This window comes from Lontra canadensis, unplaced genomic scaffold (assembly GCF_010015895.1).
Source record: "Lontra canadensis isolate GAN:19392208 unplaced genomic scaffold, GSC_riverotter_1.0 scaffold28, whole genome shotgun sequence".
Lineage (NCBI taxonomy): Eukaryota > Metazoa > Chordata > Mammalia > Carnivora > Mustelidae > Lontra > Lontra canadensis.
Genome location: NW_022631022.1, coordinates 7,782,819 through 7,804,856, shown reverse-complemented (window position 1 = coordinate 7,804,856; position 22,038 = coordinate 7,782,819). Strand labels below are relative to the sequence as shown.

Sequence of the window (22,038 nt, the reverse complement as noted above, 5' to 3'; positions counted from 1 at the left end):
CCTGGCCCCTTTCCCTCACCCTGCTCCATGCTGCCTGCCCATCCCTTTCCGGTTGACTCTTGCTTTGCTCCTCTGCTGAACATGGTGCTCTCAGCCTCCTTAGGTGTTTGTATCAGAGGCCCCTGACCTCTGTGTTCCATGCTGGGCTCACGCCATGAGCTGCCCATGTCCTAGCATTCATGGTTCTCGAAGCCTTCAGGCCTCTAGAAAACGGGGCTCATGTTAAAAGAGCCCCCCTGTTCCTGAAATAATCACTCCTGCCTTTGCATTCCCCAAAGGTTTGGGATACACTTCCCTGGTTCACGTCCTATTCTAAGTATTCCTATCCACCTTGCTGCCCTGCCGAGGCTGTAGGCTCTACGAGGCCAAGGACTAAGTCTCACTGATCCTTGCGCCTCTAGCAACTAGTGTGGTAACATAGCCCCGACTGAGTGCTTACTGTTGGCCAGGCACTCTGCGAGGTGTTTTCAGGCAATGTGCCACTTAACCCTGCAACATCCCTACACAATCGACCCTGTTACTGATCTTGTGTAAATAAATGGGATTTGTGAGGCTACAGTGTGTTGTTAACTGGACACACGTCATATAGCTAATACCCCATCAGTTTAGGATCGGAATCTGAGCCCATCTGACTCCTGAGCCCCCAGTTAAGAGCTCATTCAAAGTTTGCTGAATAAATGAAGGCAACATGAACAAATGAAGAATTGGAAATATCCACAGAAGCATTGCATTTGGGAGTTGAAAGTGACCTAGAGACAAGTTTAGTCCAAACCCTAATTTAATTGCTAGAGAAACTGGGGGTTAGAGCAGTGAAACAAAGCGTCTGAGGTAAAACAGTGTGGTGCTTGAAAGAGATGGCTGGGTCACAATACGTATGTGTCACCTGCTATCTCTGAGTCGGGGCTAGCCACTCAGCCCCTTTGTTCCTCAGTTTCTTAATCTATAAAATAGGAATGATAATAGAATTTACCTCATTTTTTTATAAGGATGCAATAAGATAATACACGTTTATCAGGCATGTAAATACACACACACACACACACACACACACACTCTTTGAATGTTAGCTGTTGTCATTTTTGGTAGAATCATAGCACCTGGGGATGACAACAGTCTTAGAAGTCACGAGTCCAACTCTTATTTTACAAAGGAGGAAACTGTTCAGTTTCACATTTATTTCCACAACTAAAATTGGATCATTTTAAAGAAGCATGGTGATCTCTTAGTTCAATGCCCTCATTTTGTAAATGACGGAGCTGTAGTGCAATGAGTCAGAGTCCTTGCCAAAATCTCTACCTCATGACAGCCCAGTTGGGAGTAAACCTGGGTCCCCTGATTCCAGCTACACCACTATGGGCCCGCTAGCCAGCCCCTTCCCCACCACCCTCCTGCCCCAGGCTTCCCAGTTGAGGAACAGAGTCCAACTGGCTATGGCTTGGGTTTATTAGAAACACTCCATGTTGGAGATCAAATTCACGGTGAGCGAGCCCATCAAGATCCAGTTCTTTCATATGACAGGTGGGTAGAATTACAGCATCACGTTGCAACTGGGGATTTGTGAGATCCGCACTGGAAGAAAATAGAATTCCTCACCACTAGGCTAACTGGTAGGTGAGTGAGTCAGCATTTGTGTTGCAAACCACTCTGGAATATATGCACTAGCCAGTGTTCAGCCAACAAGAGCCCCTCCATCCCGGGCCTGAGCCTCAGTGTTCTTTATCCCCCATTTTTGCATTAGGTACCCCTGAAAATGCTGATGCCCAGGCACCAGCCCAGACCAACTATGAAAGACTCTCCTGGGCATTTAGTATTTTTTAAGGCCTCCAGGTGATTTAAAGGTATGCTGAACTGACCCATAAGGCAAGCAAAATGTCCTCCACCCATAATAACCCAGGCCAGTTGTTCTCAGAGTGTGCTCCCCAAACCAGCAGCATCACCTGGGAACTTGTTATCCAAATTCTACATTAGGTACACTCTATCATTTTTTTCTCATAGCACTCTATTGGTACTTCTCTTAACACTCAGCAAGATTTGAAATTATGCATTTATTCATATAGTGTCCTTTGCCTACCCTAACCCCCAACTAGGGTAGGCTTCATGAATAGAACGGCTAACCGGGTCTGTTGTGTTACTCAGAGCACCTGGCACATGTAGTAGACTCAATAAATATAGATCAAATGAAGGAATGAATGATGGTTAGGTATGTATTGCATTTCTCGTTTTTTAGAATTCACTGCTAGAGCCTTACAGAGACAGAACTTAAATGTATGTAATACACACTTTACCTCCCCTAGAAATAAGAGAGTTTAACTCAACGTAACAGGTAAGCAGGAATTTTTAGACAATTACCAGGTAAAGAAAAAGACAACAAACAAACAAACAAACAAACAAACAGTTACTGACAAGAAAAAAAAATCCATGTAATAGCTTTGGCTACAAGCCTAGCTTTGCCTAAAATACTGCTGCTTCTTTAGGTCAGATCCCTGATTATTTATTAAATGTAGCTAGGGGTGGCTCGTATATTAATAAACACTTTGTGAGAAATAACGAATTTGAAGACATGGTTCATGGCTTTAAGTTGTGAAGACAGAGCTTACTGATGTGGCATAATGAGAAGGATGAGAGAAGCCAGTAAGTAGTGAAGTGTTATTTCCAATATGCAGGTCTGTTGAATGTGTGCAGATATGTGTGCTGGTCAGACCAGTTGTCCTAATTTAGGTTCAGGGGAGATCCAAGGAAGAGATCCAGAGAGAGAACACATGATATGTTGGCATAATCAGGAGGCCCCTTGTGGAAGAGGAAAAGGTCTGGGACTTAGAAATGTTCTTGACTCAACCAGTCTTTTGGAAGTTAATAGAGTCAACATTTCTTCCTAGATTTGTGTGGGGAACAGGCCTAATCTGTGAAGTCAAGACAAACTCTGTCCTTGGATGTGATTTGGGAGTTCACATGAAGAGAAGCAATGTGAGCTGTAAATATAGTTTTGCTGACAGAGGCCCACTAGCTCTTTTCATAGATATCTTCCCTTGTAAACAGAATCCTAAAGTGCCAGAAATGGGTGTTAACATTTAATAGTAAAATCTGTGTCCCAAAGCTTAGTGTGCTAGTGACCATAGATCGTAGTGATTAAGCCAGACTGACTGGATTCAAATCTCAGCTTCTTCCACTGAAGAGTTGTATGACCTTGGACAATATAAATAGCCTCCCCTTGCTTCAGTTTCTCCATCTGTAAAATGGGGCTAAATAATGAATCTTTGCTAGTATGATTGTTTTCATGAAGATAAAGGTAATTCACATAAAGTTTCAGAACAGTGCCCGACACATAAGAAATGTTACAAAGAGTGCACAATCATTATTTAGAAACCAAACCCAATCTCAGAACTATGTAATCCATTGTTAAGATCTATTTGTTTACCCAAAAGACCACCCAAAACAAACCGTGACCCTGCTAAGGGACAGGACAGCAGCTGGCAAAGGACAGAATAATCCAATACTTATGAAAAAGATCACCAGGGTGACTTCAGTGGTGGACTATAAAACATCATAAATAAAGAGAGTACAAGCAGATAAAAGCAGGACTGCATAGCCCGGAATTTCTGGAGTTGTTTAGTGCTAATACCTCCGTGATTAGAGCATTGTTATAAGGAAGAAGGGGTTACAGAGTTAATCCTAATTGGAATCAGTTGCCTTCCCTCCTGTGCCGCGGTAACAAGGATATTTGGCAGCCTTCCAAATTTCTGTGCCACTGTTAACAAGTAGAACAGGAAGAAAGCATAGTGGGGTACTTGCCACAATCCCTCGGTGCTCCTAGCAAATGGTTAGGTGCTTCTGTATCTTCACCATACATACACATAGACAGCATTCATGCAATGATTGTATAGAAAAGTCAGGTTTGATGCAGCAGTAAAATGTAGCTGTTCCGTAGAAGTCACTGTGACATTAATAACTATGTTCACTATTCATTAGAGACCCGAATTTGAACTATGGCAAAGCTATCTCAGAGTCTCATTCAGGAGGTTTGTTTGAATCACTGAAGTTCCACAGGGGGTTTGATTCAAGGTGGCCTCATTTATACGTCTCAAGGCTAAGTACTGGAGGCATTACAGCGAAATCCTAGCCTAATACACAGTCAGCTCTGAGTAGGCCCATTTTCCCATCTTACATCTCCATTCCCGAAGTGGCGTGCTGCTGCTCTCCCTCTGGGACAAAGCGTGGTGGTGACAAAGAGCGGCCCACTGCACGCAGGAGCTTGACTGTCCCAGAATTTCCTCTTCTATAAAAATATGGGAATTGGATCAGCTAATTTCCTAAAAGCTTTTCACCCATAAAATTTGAATCTAAGATGACCTTTGATGTACGTAATTTAGATAGAACTTACATGATTCTTGAGCAGAACAAAGAGCTGTCACAGAGGATAACATGAGGAGCCTCCCGCCAAAACACATTTCCCCTCCCCCATCACCGTTCCTGACATTTGACCATTATAAATAGATTCTTTTGGACTTCAAAAGCTTTGAAATTCTTAAGAGTCTTTTATTAAAAGGCAGGTAACCCTAAAGCAATATGAACCTTTACTGGAGGTAAAGGGTCAGTTTTACAGGGTCAGTTGGTCAGACTGCTTTCCAAACATGACAAAGAGAAAGGTCCCGTGGGAAGGGAACATTGGATGGGATGGGGCGAATCCCACTTTACCCGAGCGCGGGCATTATGTCTCATTCACAGATTTAGGGCTGTGTGTTTCTATATAGCTATTGGCACGTGCTTGGAGACTTTCAAATGTTTTGTTTTGTTTTTTAATTTTTTTTTAAATTTCGTTTTTAAAAACGATTTATTTATTTATTTTAGAGAGAGTGTGTGTGCAAGAGAGAGCACAGGAGGGAGGAGAGAGTGAATCTCAAGCAGACTCCCTGCTGAGCGCAGATTCCCCATGCAGGACTCCATCTCATGACCCTGAGACCATGACCTGATCCGAAATCAAGAGCCAGACACTTAACCAACTGAGCCATCCAGCTGCCCGCCCCCGCTTTTGCTTTTTTGGAAGGAAGGAATGAAAGAACGAACAAATGAACGACAGACTAATGAATGCCCAAACACAAAAATACTCTTGAGAGTACCTCCTGCATCCGACCTGGTCAGTATGTACACAAGGACACCTTTTCAACGTGGGTTTCAGGTGCTAAATGCAGCCCCCTCTCTCTAGGGGCAATTTCCAGCCTCACTACTGACTTCCCTTAGCTCTGAGAGGGCGCTGGGCTGTCACTGAGGACTATTCAGGGACTCAGGCAGACCAGCTGCTGCTATGCTGAGCCCTGCACCAGTTCTAGGCGCTACACTTTTTTTAAGCACTTGATTTAAATGAAGAAAGAAATTGGCTTATATTTTTAGCAGCTCCTGCTACTAAAACTCATTTGACAAAAGTGCCAAAGGGACAGTTAAGTCTGAGTATGATTTTTTTTTTCCCATGGAGGAGGAGGAAGGTATAATTTATCTGAAAATGACTGGTACTTTCCTGGCCTGGGGACATTATTCTACCTGCTCTCTTTTTTTTTTTTTAAGACATACACTTTTTTTTCTTCCCATCAGATTTCAAACTTAAGATATTTATTATCTTTTGCTTTAGTTCCCAAGTCCTCACACAACCACAGAAAGGAAAAGGTGTGCACTCTCAGTTCAGAAACTCCCCAACCTTCAATTACATTTCAGAATTAGAGGCATCTAATTGGGTAGACCAACACCCCCCACCCTTCCCCTGCCTGTGATACAGATAACATGTCAAACACCTTGGAGGAGTATAACATTAAGCCTAATTGGAAAACAATACTAATGCCGTGTTTACCCAAATTGGGTACGAGACTCAGAGTATAAGATTTAAGATGCCCCAAATCCCCTCTTCACAAATGTTTCTACTACTGACTTGCCTTAATATCTATGTGAGATCCCCTCCACTAGAGCTATGGAGAGAAATATTAGAATGAAAAAAAAAATTTTTTTTTCTTTTCTGAGAGTTAAGGCACAGGTCTATCAGAATCCTCTGCTCAAATACATATTACTTACGAAAGTAACACCTTGACATGACTGACTTCAAAAGATGAGTGAGCTTGTATATACGGAGCCTTGAGAGAATGGCAGATTCGAGGCATTGAGGGCTGGGAAGAAAATGTCTGGTGGATATAAAATCCGAAACGAACTCATTTGTTCATTTGCTATTTGGAAGCTTTTCCCCAGAAATGCAAATTATAAAGGGTGGTTATGTTCCCAGAGGACAGTCTAAAAAAGTACGTTTTAACCATAATGTACTTGAAGTGTAATCCTTAGGATATCCCCAAACCACCCTTCACGGCAAGCTTTCCACACGAAGGCGTGTTCAGGAACCAGCTTGGGGGCTAATATCCTTCTTCCCGCTGCAGCGCTATGGGGATGTGGATCTGCCTCCGGGGAAAAATGGGGGTCTTTAAAGGAATGGGGTGTGGGAAGGAGCTGCCTGTGCTGGTCCCTGAGAAGGGGCCCGTTGCATCTGTGGTGTCTGCTCTCCAGGACCCGGGGGGGGGCTCCTGTCTGCTCCTTATTCTCAGTGCTTCCAGGAAGGATTCAGGGCCATTATAAAAGCTAGAAAAGGGTATTCTAGCTATGGTCTTACAAGCAGTCAGAGAGAGCTTGTTTTTGTTCATGTCCTAAATCTCTGCTCTAGCAGATGTATGTATTAGGTGCTCAGTGAGAACTGGATGAAGTAAGGAAGGTTCGCGTACACTTCAGAGACAACCCGGTAGGAACTCTGTGAGGCATTTCATGGTGGAGGATCACGAGGATGGGCCATTCGGGAGTGTCAGGGAAAGGGCGGGGGAGGCTGAAGAAGGTCTGAAGGAGAAGGGAGTGGAGTTGAAGAAGCAGTGGCAAGCATCAGGAGCAGGGAGCTCTGCTCCCGAGAGATTCACCTCCCCCACCCTCTCAGCCTTGCCTTGGACCTGAGCCTGGAGCAGGAAGGGCAGGAGGGGCGGGCGGGTGAGGAAGGTGGTCCTGCCAACCCAGCGATCAGTTCCTGGTAAAGGAAGGCTTGGGACGGGGCCCCAGAGGGCATCGAGAGGTCCCCGGAAGGAAAGAGGGCGTGAGAGGAGGACAAAGGAAGGGAAGACAGAGGAGACACTCTCTCATGACTATCAAGTTTGGACTCAGTCACTGCAGTGGCCTACTCAATTCTGGGCACCTCCAGGCGGCTACTGACTGAGGCACACTGAATGCAGGGTGGCCACAGCCTCTGCAGGCCCCATGTGGGGGGAAAGGATGCACCCCCCCCTTCAACCCTGGCCCAGACCCACGGGGATATAGGACCCTCGAAGAGAAATCTCCAGGGAGGCACTGGGGAGAAACGACCCAGGGTATTTCTTAGAAAGAAAGAAATAAAAGCCAGGTCCTGACTAATGGCTTCTCCAAGGACTACCACTTTGCATTTTCCTTCCCTCTCTTCTTCCAGATTCCCATTGATTTTGAGTCTCTCTCATGTTCAGACAACGTCCCGCCACCAGTAGTTCTGCTAGTCTCTCTCATAGTCTCTCTCACCTCATAAAGGTGCAGAATTCATTTGCATTCATTATGGTCTCAGGGCAGCTCATTTACTTTCATCTTGCAATATCCAAAGAGTTACTCATTTACTTAGATCACTTAAGGATTTCCAGGAGTCCTGCAAAAAAGACATTAGGAGTCCTCCTCCCCACAGACTTAAGCCCCACTAGGGGGTGGTGGTGTGTCCCAGAGAGTGAGGGAGACTGTCAGAGCATTTACTAAGACTCTTCTAGGGAGGAGATATCTTTTCTCAGGCCCAGCCTGGTTTGGATCTCCCCTCTGCTTACCTGGATTATTGCCAATCCGGAGACAGGTTACGCCTCGGGGAGTTTTACAGCAGGAAGTGTTAGTCTCCTTTGGCATTTCTTTATAACTTAGGGCAACTGGAATTCAGGAGGTTGCTGTACTCTGGGGCACAGACCTGTTAAACTCTCTCACTAAAGTGGAAGACCTCTGTCCTCAGTTACTGCATCAGTGATGCGGGTGTTGGTGAACAGAGGACCTTTTCTATCTCCCGCAGGGTACAATTTGGCCCCCAAATCGTGGTCTGTTCATGCCTCTAGCTTGGGTTCTTGTCCCATAGGAACACTGCATTAACTAGGGAGAAATTCTGAACATCTGGAGGCCTCCAACTCTGACTCTTTCCAGAGTCATCCATTCCTTAATCAGTACAACCTCGCCAGGACAACACATGGAAAGAGCTTGTCAGTTCTTCCATTTGCCTTTGTCATTTTATGAAGCAATCAACCCAAAGGGTAGGGCCCAGACACTTGATATTCCCATAAGGAAATGAGAGAAACCCCCTGAAGGAAAGGTCAGCACTGGTGACCAACTCTTGCTTCTGTTCATCCACAGACGGATCCATGTATTAATTCCTTCAGTAAACATATATGCTATTCACAACTTCGTAAGACAATTAACATATTGCCTTACTAAGGTCTCCCGAAGGTACTGCAGGCTTCTTAAGGTGGGGACCTAGGCTTTAGCCAGTTTAGCACTGTGCCTGGAACAACAACGTATCAACAACGAACAAACACAAAAATGTGAAGCCATCCCACTGAGCACCATTTTCGTCTATGTTCTTTTAACGATAAATAACTTTCTATAATTATAAATGTACGAGGTATTTGCATTAAAATAGAGGGAAGGGTTTTGTTTTTTTTTAAACAAACAATTCTTCCCTCTATTTTAATAGTGGGAAAGTTACATGATTTTAAGGATAATACCAATTGTCCATAATCTCACCAACACTGTGAGCATTCTGGAGAATTTCCTTCTAGTCTTTTTTCTATATATACAAATTTACGAAGTTGGAAGCATGCCATATACGTAGTATGAGATCTTGATTCTTCCCCATAACATACTATCATGAGCGCTTTACCATGCCATTAAACATTCTTTGAAAATGTTATACTTAATGGCTGCATAATATTACATTATAGCTCTTCAATTCTTAACTAATGCAGATTTATTGTCCTTAATAACTCCCTGAATCACTGCACGATCAAAACTGTTCCCAGGCTTCTGTAACCATCACAGTGGCTGAGGCTGACTGCAAACCTTTACAAAATGACAAATAAATACTTCCAGGCAAGTAAAGCTGTTGCAAGTATGGCTGGATCTCGTTTCAGCTTTTCCCTCCTCAGAGTTACTAATTCATACAAGCATGCTAATGCCTTTGGAATGTTTATTCTCTTCAAGTTGGAAGCTCCAGGGTACACAAGAAAACAGGAATTCAAGTGTGATGAGAACCACATGGCAGAAGTCTAGTTGATTCACGAAACACTGGAGATTTACTTGGGCATGAGGGACCACGCCTCAATTTAGGAAGAGAGATCTATTAATTCCCTACAGTAAAGCGATTTGACAAAAAAAAAAAAAAAAAAAAAAAAAGGTGATCTTAGGCCATCAAGAAGAGAAAATAATTCAAAGTCGACACATGGTCTCATGCCTGTATCATCAGTGTGGAGATTGGGAATATCCGTGAAGCTCCAATGACAGAGGAGGTGATGAAGGGTCTTTACCAGACTGGGAAATGTTCAATAAGTGGTGTCCTGGGCTCTCTCCTATTGAACAACTGGTTTCCAAACATTGCCATATCCTCTCTCCCTCCTTGGGTCCCTTCCTACTGCAATCCAGTCTTCTTTAACTTGAATGAAGCTGGAGCGTTTGATAAGGTGAATGTGAAACTCTAATTAGGAGGGTTTTGTATGGAAAACTCAGTCCAGCACAGCCAGAACAAGGCTGGATAGCACAGGTATCAGGGCAGAACTGACTATGCTCACCACCCAGTGGCTACACCTGTATACACCGGCTCCCCACCTACCCCCCGCCATGACACATCAGCTTGATGGTTGATATTATCTCCTAACAGTGTGACTCATACAGCAGATCTTTTTTCCAAAAGTCAGTCTGGGGTGCTAACTAGAAACTCAAATGGATAGTCTTCCCCAGAAGACAGGGTTGAGGCAAGTTCTTAACTTCCTACAATTGAGTCTAGAAGCCCACAGTTACAGCCACCCAGAATAAAGATTAATTTATTTTATTTTATTTTATTTTTAATCATTTTTTTATTTATTTTCAGCATAGCAGTATTCATTGTTTTTGTACCACACCCAGTGCTCCATGCAATCCGTGCCCTCTCTAATACCCACCCCCTGGTTCCCCCAACCTCCCACCCCCCCCACCTCTTCAAACCCTTCAGATTGTTTTTCAGAGACCATAGTCTCTCATTGTTCACTGCCCCTTCCAATTTCCCCCAACTCCCTTCTCCTAACTCCCCATGTCCTCCATGCTATTTGTTATGCTCCACAAATAAGTGAAACCATATGATAATTGACTCTCTCTGCTTGACTTATTTCACTCAGCATAATCTCTTCCAGTCCCGTCCATGTTGATACAAAAGTTGGGTATTCATCCTTTCTGATGAGGCATAATACTCCATAGTGTGTATGGACCACATCTTCCTTATCCATTCGTCCGTTGAAGGGCATCTTGGTTCTTTCCACAGTTGGGCAACCGTGGCCATTGCTGCTATAAACATTGGGGTACAGATGGCCCTTCTTTTCACTACATCTGTATCTTTGGGGTAAATACCCAGTAGTGCAATTGCAGGGTCATAGGGAAGCTCTATTTTTAATTTAAAGATTAATTTTTTTCCTAGCCTCACTTGCAGCCAGGTACAATCATGTGACTAAGTTCTAGCAAATGGGATGCAACTACAAGTGAAGCATACGACTTTCAGGTGGGGTCCTAGAACTAGCATGACTACCACCCCCACCCCCTTGTTTGTCAGGGACTTTCCTGATCTGAGCATTCAAAGTCTCATGCCCTGGAAAATCCCCTACTTCGGGGCAAAAGTGGGATGTTGGGTGACTGTCTCTCTCCCACCCCTCTCTTCAGCCTATTTCCTGGAATATGGACACGTTGGTGAGCCATCTCAGGCATGTAGGTGAAGGGAAAGCCCGGGAGTGGCAGAGGAAGCCTAGGTCCCCCAGCTTCCCGCAGCACAAGCTGCCCCATCTGCTCAGACTTTTACGTGAAAGATAAATCAGCTTCTGTCCTGTTAAAGGTCTCTTCTTTCTCTCCAGCAAACCTAACCCATCGGGCCCCATCTCTTTTACTACCATGACTTTTTTGGCTACCATGATTTTGTCCATTTCTGGAATCCGGCAGCATCTATCTTGACCATGCATTTAATATTTAATCACAGACTCTTCACACAGTCATTTATCTTATCACATGTTTAAGTCTCATCCCTGGAAAGAGTCTAAGATCTGGGGAGCCCCTGTGGTTGACGGAATGTGGCTCAGGGTTAGGCAGCTTTGGGGTTGAATCTGAATTTCAGCATTTGCTGCTCTCCTGGTCTTGAGTGACAGCTCCATCACTCATAAGGTGGCAGTGATTATAATCCCTCCTCAGCCTCCTGCCCTGTGCTGTTGTGAGATTACATATTATGGGGCTACCTCATCAGCCATCGAGTGCTATAACCATGTTAACAGTTCTTGAGAACTGATTCTCTCTGATGTTCCCCTGCTATCCCTAGCAGGCTTACTACTGCACCAGAGATGCAGTGAATGACAGGTCCGTGAATCTTTGTAGAATAAATAAAGGAGAGAAAGGATAAGCATTTTGAAATCGCCAAGAAGAAGGCTCTGCCTGGACATCTACTCCTTCAGATACGAGGAAGGTACAAAATACCGGGCAGATAACAAATGAGGTCTCAGACTCAGGTTTTCATTCATGAGTGGCTTTTCAAAGCCACATTACCAGTTAATTTGTGGCAATAAAATCTAAGTCAACAATGCTGGAGACACGAAGTAGTTTCTACGAACAGTGGCATCGCCCTTCTCAGCCTCAACACTGTGTGTTCCGTGCCTCAACACAAACACGAGGAAAAATTTTAAAAAGGCTCCAGATACATCTTATGTCAGGAAAGAAATGGCTTCTACGCAGCTAGTTGCTAAGAGAGTTGCTGTTTTCAGGTGCTCTATAGCTTAGCAGATTACCAAGGTGATGACATTACATTTAAGACTACCTATTAATGGAAGGATAAATACGAGTAATTTATTAATTACTTTAATTAATTAATGGAGGCCACTTAAGCAAACACCAATTGAAGGATAAAAATCGCCATGAAGCCCATGGGGGAAGAACAGAGATGCGGCTTTACCCAACAGCTCCAACAATGCACCTGATCTGATCACACATGTCGTGAGAGCTACTGTGCCTTTGCTAAGAGCAAGCCATTTTGTTCCCACCAAAGAGTAGCAGAACGTCTGCGCAACAAGGCTAGGAGCTACCCCATGCAGTGAGGTCCCCTTCTTGTTCCCCCTTTCCCCACTGAGTCCTCAAGGTTCCTCAGGACCCTTATCCTTGCAGGATAGTTTCCCTCCCTCCAAAGAGCTATCCTTGTATTCAGGATAGGAGCCACCAAACTCAGTACCATTGAGCTACAAAGGACTGAATAGTTATTTTTCATAGAGAGACACAGAATTTCAAAGGGGTGGCAGGCCTTAAACTCAGGAAGCAGACTTGTCATTGTAGATCTCAAGTGTGTCTAAGTGGCCAGGGTTGTAAGGCAAGGTAGTTTGTGAGGGAGAGAGGACCCCACTATCTTCAGAAGAACATTATTTGGCTGCTGTCTTGTTGCCTTTCCACAAAGTGGGACCAGAACACTGCACACAAATTGCTCTGATCAAATCAAGGGGCCCTAAAGGAGATCAAGCTTGGCTTAAAAGCTCTTGGGCTATGAGTTAATAAGAATTTTAATAAAAATGGAAAGTATAGCCCTGGGCCATGGTACAATATCTCGCTGGGTTGCTGGTGTTCTATCAGTCAATCATATAATCTTTCTGACATTCGTAAAATGGAAAGGGTAAGCAAAAACTGTGCGGGCCATAGAAGGTTTCAAAAACGTAACCTACAGAAAGACCATCAGCTCTCTGAATGACCCTCTAGGCACCCGAGACATACGAGAACATGAAGTCTTTCCCACGAGATACCAATAAAAACAAATTATGTCCGACACACTTCACATAACAAAACGATTTCCATACCCAATTGTTATGACAACCTGTAGAAGACTATCTGTGATTACCACCCCCAACCCTGACAGATGAAGAGCCTGAGGGTCAGAAAGGTTGTGATGGGGGCACTTAATCCCATGTATTCTCTTACCTCCTTCCACAAATTTCTCAGTAGCTTCCTTACACTTTAAACTCAAACTATCTGTTTAATCACCATAATACTCTGGCTCAGTTTACCATCCTCAGATACAACCTGGAAGATGGCTAGTCTGCGTCATTTGATTGACCTCCAATGGTAAGAAAAAAATCATTGATCCTTTTTCACCTCCAAAAATTGGCACTGAAATAAAAACTTGCTCTCAGTTTAAAAGCAAACACCCTCCCTGCTGCTTATCTATTTTTGTTTAAAGGACTGTGATATTCAAGGCACAGTTCAATACCTAGGGTGTTGCTCAATCACTATGTACTCCACTACACCGACCACTTTTAATATGTCCATCAATAGGTATATTTCTCATGGTTGAATGCTGGTTGTAACAGTGAGTAGGTAAGATTGGTTTAAAATGTTTTAAAAAAATAAATGGCAGTCAGTTAAAGATACAGTTGACATGATGTGACACTTATTTAAGCCAGAACTTGTTGGTATGAACGCCAACCTATGTGAAAGGCACATTCCTGTAGAGAACTACCAGGTGGCTTGAAACGCCACTGAAAAGTTTGTGCTGGCCCATTTTGCTTTATATGCTGACCAAGAGAAGAGACAAAACAGAGAAACTTCGTTCTTGCTCTTGGTTTTTCACGATAATGACACGATGAGGAGACTTGAAGGTTACACTGGCTGGCCTTGAACCTCCCTGACCATTCTTCCATCATCTTTGTTGCAGGTCCCCCAGGCCTGCTTGCCCCTGATGACAGTCCCACAGGTTTTTTTCACCAGCAGGCTGGTAGGCCTGAGCTCCATGGGCAATCAGGAACCCCCTAGTGTCATTCTCCCCTTCCAGTTTTAGGCTCATTCTTCTTTGGCTCCCTGAACATTTCCACCCCCATGTCCAGTGGGGACTCCAGAAGTAGCATGTTCAGAATGAAACTCAAGGCCTTCTTGCCTTGAACCCCTCCTGGGTTCTCCATTTAGTGGAAACACCCTGTCCAAACCCAGCAGGAGGCTATCCTAGCTCATGTTCATCAGTCACTGAGTCCTCAAGGCTTTATCTCCTAAATACTCTCCAGTGACTCCCTCCTCTGCGCTTCCAGCTCCACTGTCCTAGGCCATGGCCTCCATGTCATTCACCTGGTTTATACCTCAAAACCCGGCATACACTGCAGCCAGTGATGCTTCTAAAAGGTAAATCCCACCAGGACCTTCCCTATTGAAGAAATCCTTCAATGGCTCCCTGTGCTCACGATCAAGTACAAAATCCTTACCTTGACTTTTTCAGGCCCTATATAAGCTTGTCTTTGCTCCTTACCCAGGCTCTCCAAATGGGCAATTAATGGCCAAAATATGGCAGGTTTGAGGCAGATCCTGGGCCAGAGTCCAGCAATCTTATCTTTCCAGCTTGAATTAGTGTCAGAAAAGCCTTATCTTTCTTGTTCTTTTTCTATCCTGTATCTCCTATATGTTGGTCAATGGATGGAAATAGGAAAATAAGTGACTAGGGAAAAAAAAATGAAGCCTGTCAGGTTGAGGTGATTCCAGATGTGGGATGAAGCTTGGCTAACACAAGCTCCTCTCCAGGTGGGGCTCCATTAATTACACGACGGTGGGGACGAACGTATATCAATCAATGGGCACTGTACCCTGCCAATCCCATCCCTTCTTGCATATGTCAACACAGGCTTGGTAGCAGGTACTACAAGTTTAACATGTGGAAAACAAAACAAGAAGTTGGTGACCTCATTCCCTGCCTTCCATGGGGAGACTGTCTGGAGTATAGAGGTGTACCCACTCCTAAGTCCTACCTCATGCTGGCCTGTAACCTTGCCCTTGGCTTCTGTGTTGACCACAGAGTTAGGAACTCCTCTCAAGAGCTAACTGGGGGTACAGCCTTCATTGTATCTATGAGCTTTGAAATCACAGAGGGTCCTACCAAACAAGGTAGCATCAGATGGTTTCCTCTCATGATGCCAAAAACTGGGATATCTGGAAACCTTTGGAAGCAACTAGCTGTTCACTTTGTACGAAGGCATTTGGCATTGTGAGGGTACATCCCAAAGGACAGGGATGTCTCCTTCATCTTTGTGTTCTTGTTCCCTAGCATAGGGGTTGGCAGAGGAAATGTCTATGAATATTCCAGAAGGGACCTTATGAACCAAAAAAACCCTAGGCCATACAACTTGAGGTGGAACATAGCTGACTCCAAATATTTCAAGATTTGGCTTCCCAGCTCTTCTCTAAATAGAGATTCTGTTCTTACTGCTGTGTTGATTTTTGAGATCCACTCGAGCCTTCACAGATTGTGGGATGACCTGGGTTTGCTACCCTGCTGTCTCCTCTGCGGCCGGCACGCTTTCCACCGGAACCACAGCCCCTGTTTGAGTAATCTACCAACAACCCTAGAACACAGGCGCAATTTTCATTCCCCATCAGCTCAGGCCAGATCCCTACCTGTTGATGTAAGCCTGCCCTGGCCTATAGGGTCCTAGACCTTTACCCTGCCTTTAACACTGAACACAGGCTGACCAAGACTGGGTCTGGGTGGGGGACTTCACCCTGGCTAGAACTGCACAGCACCAAGCATCTGCACGATCACGAAAAAAAACACAGCTATCAGCTGTTTCTAAACATCCAGAGGTCTGGCACAGGGAAGAGGGAACATCCTGGCACCTGTCCCACCAAGGAGGGTGGCTATCCCAGCAGAAAGGCAGCAGGTCCCAGGGCCTGGCTGACCAGTGCCCCATGTTGGCTGTGGAAACAGAGCCTCGTGGTGGATGAAATCTGGCCTCAAGACTGTAGACCTAAAGCCCGTCCTTCTGGAGCTTTCCTTTAGAAGAGAAGCATGGGTGAAGGGAGGGGGGAACAGCAGTCTGTTCATAAATAACCCCACCCACACCAGATACAACAGCCTCCTACTTGTAGGTGTCAAAAGTGTGGCCAGGTCAAGATTTCCCTCTCAGCTTTCAGTTCCCAGAGAACGCGATTTAACCAAAACCACATTAAAAAACTCAGTGTCTTCTTCGGGTTCTAATTCAGTTTCCCGAGACAGTTTTCTTCTTTTTCTTGCAAGAGAGCACTTGGATCCCCACCTGATCATTCCTGAAAACATTCATTCAGCGCATATCTATTAAGTGCTTATCCTGTCGGGCATTGTCAGCAGAGTACACCTACCCTGAACAAACATAATGACAGCAAGAGTGAGAAATCATTACATTAATGATAATAATAATTGTTAATATAGATTGACCCTTTCGGTGCCTCACTGAAAAATCTATTGTATTTTTAATTTATCAAACCACCTTAAAAATAAATACAGCGACTCTCTCGGGCGTTCAGAGAGATTAACTGACACAGAGCCACGCAGTTGAGAGTGAAGCCCAAATTTGAATCTGGTCTCCCTGACTTGGGAGATGGCACATTTACCCAGCATACGGTTCTTCATACACCTGCATAGTACACGTGGCAGAGGGGACCCCGGGTCTGTCCGGCGCCTTCATAGTTCCAGGGAGTACCAGGCACGGTATTCCCTGAGATTAGCACCTGTGGGAGCATAGCTCCATAGCATACAAGGAAAAGGCTGGCCCCCTCGTGCTGTAGACAAAGCAACCCTGTCCTCTTAGAAGTTACTGGAACTACAAGAGGAAAAAAAATCCCAGACAGGGATGGCCACATATGTCTCTGTATCACTGGCAGTGTTTTGTTTTTTTTTAAAGATTTTTATTTATTTATTTGACAGACAGAGATCACAAGTAGGCAGAGAGGCAGGCAGAGAGAGAGAGAGAGAGGAGGAAGCAGGCTCCTCACCGAGCAGAGAGCCCGATGCGGGGCTGGATCCCAGGACCCTGGGATCACGACCTGAGCCGAAGGCAGAGGCTTTAACCCACTGAGCCACCCAGGCGCCCCACTGGCAGTGGTTTACATGGGCATCCGGGAGGTGCTCTGACATTGTCGCCACTTGCCCGATTAAGTGAGAACATTTTATAAGGTAAATAAAGAAGGATGATTCCGGGACTGGAAGAAGATGAACTCAGAGTCTGTCGTGGTTAGCAGGCTGGGGTGGGGGCAGGCAAGAGAGTCCTTGCTGCAGGGGGGACATCCAGGGGATATGAGCAGTGACGATGGGAAGGGGGTGGCACGTGGGCAGAGCTGGCCCTGAGATGGCTCCCAGCAGGAGGAGGATAGCCTGAGTCTGCAGCAGCAATGAGAACTGCTTCCAGGGTAAACCCTGCTCGCTGGGGATGGATATTGCCAGCTGCTGCCCTGATACAGGGTTGGGTTTCTTTTGGCAGCCCCAACGGGGGGCGGTCCCTTTGTCGGCTCTGAGTGCCTTGTCCTCTCATCTAGAAGTCCTCAGCATCTGTCCCAGAGACCTCGGCAACATTCCCGGGGTGGGGGTGCGGGGTGGAGAGGGCTCGGGGGGCCTGGCATGGGGCTGGGTAAAGATACACTCTCCTAGGTCCTTAGGCTGGATGTTGTCCAGGGCCATCTGGCTGCAAAGCCAGGCTCTTTTGCACTTAACCAAGAAGTCTCTGAATACTGAATTCAGAGCCATGCCATCTCGAATCCTGTCGTACCTATAAGCAGCAGTGCGCTTTGACCTTGGGAAAGTTAGTGCAACCTCACGGTTCCCGTTAGGAAGAAGATCATGACAGCTAGATGTTTGCTAAGCTCTTTTCTTCTCCCCAAAGGGACCCTGCGCGTGTCCAGGCGTTGCCAGACTGGCAGAAGAGAGAAGGGAAGGGGCTCTGCGTTAACCAGCACACCTCTCACCTGGCCCCTCTTACGCCACATCCCAGGCACAGGTGGGTCTAGGTTCTGGTCTGCGACAACGAGGGGATGCGTTCACTCTCTCCCAAAGCCTGTGTCTGTGGCTTGCGGCCTGCCTGACAAAGAAAGCATCCTGCCTTTTCGCTCTGTGGTAACAGCCCTTGAAGCCTGACCGGCTGGAGCCCAGTCGATGGTTTTTTGAAAGCTGTTACCCCAAAAAAAGCAACATTGACTTAGGTGTAGAGATAACTATCTCTGTGCCTTCACAGCATGGGGGGGGTGGGGGTGGTGGTGATCATACCACCTTCTTCCTCGATAACAATACCTTACGGAAGCCAGAGAAAGTTGGCCATTGAGAATAAAAACATTCACTGCACTTACCAAGTGTTGAGTGACTCTCCGTTAGCATTTTCAAGCAGAGACCTGAAGGAAACAACTTTTTCTTGCTTTCTCCCAGTGCCACCCAGCAGCTGACCCTCTATGCGGACAGAACCCGGCCCAGAGACACCAAATATCCGGTTGTGAGAGCGGCGGTTGTGAGAGCGGCAATTGTGAACGCTCTCGGGGCCTCAGACCTGGCGAGATGTCCTCACATACCTCTTGGGTTCTGAAACCCTGAGGAATCTAGGGCTGAGTGATTCTGTGCTACTAGAGAGAGAGAAAGAGGAAGCAAAGCCACAAGCTGGATGGTGCTGTGGCAGCTGCCGCCACTGCCATCCACCGGCAGGTCACCTGGCAGTTCCTAGTGGTGATGGGTTCTCCCTCTCCCTTCCTGCTGCTCTTTCTCGCTCTCCCTCGCTCTCTCCCTCCCTCTCATCCTTTCCTGGGACTGGAGAAGGAGGCACCGGCCCTGGCTTCTTCCATTACAAAGAAAAGCAAGATTAAAAATACCATTGCTTAATATCCCACTGTTATTCTGGAAGTTAGAATAGAGGTCAAAGAACCTGGTTTTTCTGTCCCTTTGGGAGGGACTTTTCCCTCAGAAAGGGGGTAGGTTGGAAACGACAGAATCTGAATTCCAAGGCCGAGAGTTGGGGGACTAACACCCCGCCCCGCTTGGTCAGTCATCTCATCCCTCATTCTCCACTCTCCAACACTCTGCTACTCTATTTTCTATCTCCTCTCTCCTTTGGTCACTACTGTTTCAGTTCATCTTTCCTTATGAAGAAAGTAGAAGCCACACACTCTGTCAGGTATAACATCTTGAATCCCCTGTGGACAAAGCAGGATACAAGCATAGGGACCAATCAGTGTGCCAAAAAACACAGTTTTGGGGCCTGGGTCAACCGTTGCCACCCAGCCCCGCAGACAGAGAACAATTTACACTTCAGTGTGGGTCGATGCCACCTTTGGGACATCGTCCTTCATTTTCCTCTACGGCCTCCCTGCCCAGTGCCCATCCCATCCTCCTCGGCCACCTTCCTCTTCAAAGTTCTTGATTCTGCTTTTCCATTCCATTCCCTCCACTACCTCTCTGGGCCCTCGTCCACATGGCTTGGACACCAGCGAAGCCTGCTCACCGACATTCCTTCTTTCTTCCGAGGCACCCCCCAAATCGAGGACAGGTGGAGACTTCCCCCACAAACCAACTTCTTTAATGCCATTCCCTGCTGGGGCACCATCAGGGGCTGCCCACGGGCTGCAGGACAAAGTCCAAGTTCCCAGCCTTGGCAGACAGGAGCCTCTACATTCTGGCCCTAACTTACTTTTCTAGACATTAATAATACTATTTTTTTTTTAAAGGTGCCATCTATGGGGCACTTACTACATGTCAGGCAGAGCGCTGAGCACTTTATCTGAGTTTTTTCTTCTAAGAGTCAGACCAATTCCTATTACTTGCCCTTCTCAGATGACGAAACGATGCCCAAGGCCTGCAGAGACAAAGCAGCGTGAAAAGCTGCTCAGTGAGGCAAGGGACCCAGCACTTGAAGCCAGGTCCTTATGACCTCAAAACCGGTGCTCATGACCCCCTCTCTCTGCTGCCTGAACGGGCACCCTGTGCTGTGGCCCAGGACTGACTGCGTCCTGGGCCTCCACCTTCCGCCTCAGCCCCGGGCTGCCGCGGGTCACCCCCTCTGAGCACCTGGTACAGAGGGGCCCTCATGAGCCCTCAGTGCAGATGAGCTGAACATTCTCAGCCTTCAGAGCAGGAAACGGTGACACCGACGTGATGTGCAGCCTAGGAGGCTCTGAGCGGCCAGGCCGTGGGAAAAGGCCACTGCCCCTGCTGGGTGAGGGCGGCAGTGGCTGAGTTTGAGCCGGTTGGAGTCATCTGAGCTGTAGCTTCTCTAATTGCCTATGCGACAGCCACCTCCCTGTCACTCCGCTCCTGAAGCCCCATTCCCAGGGTGCCTACTCTAAACCTCCACACCCGAGGACTACTCAGGCAGGACATTGGGCTCAGACTCCCTCCGTCTCTGGCTGTTTTGCTGCTAGGAGACAGAGAAAAGGGCATCCTCACTGGGTCTCTGGGTGATTTTCCCCCCCTTATCTGAGGCCCCCAACTCCCAGAGCCCCCTAATTTATTAAAATGAAACACTTCCTGGTCAGACTCTTCCATCATAGAACACTTTTGAGTTCCCAAGAGGTAAGGCAGAATCAGAGAAGGAAGCCATGGAAGCCAGCCCCTCATTCTACAGAAGTGTCTGCCAGAGCCTGGACAGAAAGTACTTGTCCAGTTCACGAGGTCTGAGCATGACAGAGCCCATGGAAGACCACATGTTCCAAGTGTCCCAGGCAGAGCTCCTTCCCTCCTCTGGCAGCACTGTATCACTGCCACCCTAACCAGCAACTGTCCCTCCTACCCTGATGAGGGTCATGGGTAAGCGTCCACTGGCTTGCCAGGAGCCACATGAGATATAAAATTAATTCTTCCCATGTGCCTTTCAAGGTGTCAGCAGGAGTCAAGGACACTTGGAAGATTCACACTCTGACCATAGCAAATCAGGTACCAGGAAGGTTAAATCACTTGTGAAAGGAAAGCCACAGGCTGAGTCAGAACCAGGGAAAGACTTGCAGGCACGGTCCTGTCTGGCTGGGGAAGGCCAAGGTCTTCGTTTTGGCAAGGTTCTGGAAAGTCTCCTGATTTTCCTGTGGTCTCTGGTGCACTTATCAGGTTTAAATCTGAAGGCTAAAGATCTCAGGACACTAAGTGCTGAAAGTGCTTAAAGCTAAAGATCCCGGGGCGCTCTCCCAAGTGCTAAACATCCAGGACAACGCACAAAGTCCTGCTCTGGCTGGGTGAGCCCACTGTTCTACAGCTGCCCCCTTGGGTACCTGCTCTGCTCAAGCTGCACTAAACAGAGCCCCTTGTCCATACCTTTATCATTTCTTCTGCTATTCCCTCTGCTGACAACATGTTTTCCCTCTTTAACTGGAAAACTTGTACTTAACTTTAAATATGGACTTTAAACGCCTGCTCCTTTTCACAGCCTCTCTTGGCCCCTCCCTCCTAGTCCCCCTCATCTGTGTTCCCTCGGAACTGCACCGCTGGGCCCTTCCTGGGTCAAACCCTAGCTATTTATTAACACGTTTTCTCTCTGTGGCTCCACTGAACATCTCTCAAGGACAGTGGCTCAGTCATATTCATCTTTGTACCCTAAGTAGCTAGCCCAGGTCCTGGCCCAGAGAGGGGAAAAAACAGAGGTACCAGCTTAAATCAAACAGAAACAGGTCCGCTGAAGGAAAACTTTATACCAAATTCCCAAGTGAAAAGCCAATAAAGGTTTTCTTTTCTAAGCATATAGCCAAGGCCTCATTCTAGGTGAATGGCCAAGTGTCATTTTACAAGCCGCTGCCATAAGCAAGCCTCCACGCACGCCTGAGCATACGCATGTGTGCACGCACACACACAAGCTGGAGGGAGCTGGACGCTCTCTGGCAAGGAGCAGCAAGGAAGATAAGATCACCCTGCTGCAGAAGAAGGTAAGCCACGTGATCATGTGGGTAACCCCAGGCATGCATGATACCCTCAGCAAGGCCTGGCTTAAATCTAACCACAGTATCTTTTCATGAAGCAGACATGAAAAGGGA

The 22,038-nt window shown here is 46.4% G+C and overlaps 1 protein-coding gene across 2 annotated transcripts in view; it reads right to left on the bottom strand.

Annotated features, from left to right (window-relative positions):
• Window positions 1-22,038, bottom strand: part of RORA (RAR related orphan receptor A) — a 700,799-nt gene that overhangs the window by 309,770 nt on the left and 368,991 nt on the right. The window contains exon 1 of one of the 2 annotated variants that reach the window (XM_032864807.1): window positions 18,388-18,509. The exons of the other annotated variant lie outside the window; for it this stretch is intronic. Coding sequence (XP_032720698.1) covers window positions 18,388-18,415 — 28 coding nt within the window. The 5' untranslated portion in view covers window positions 18,416-18,509. Of the gene's footprint in view, window positions 1-18,387; window positions 18,510-22,038 lie in introns of those variants that run through there. 2 annotated transcript variants of the gene reach the window in all.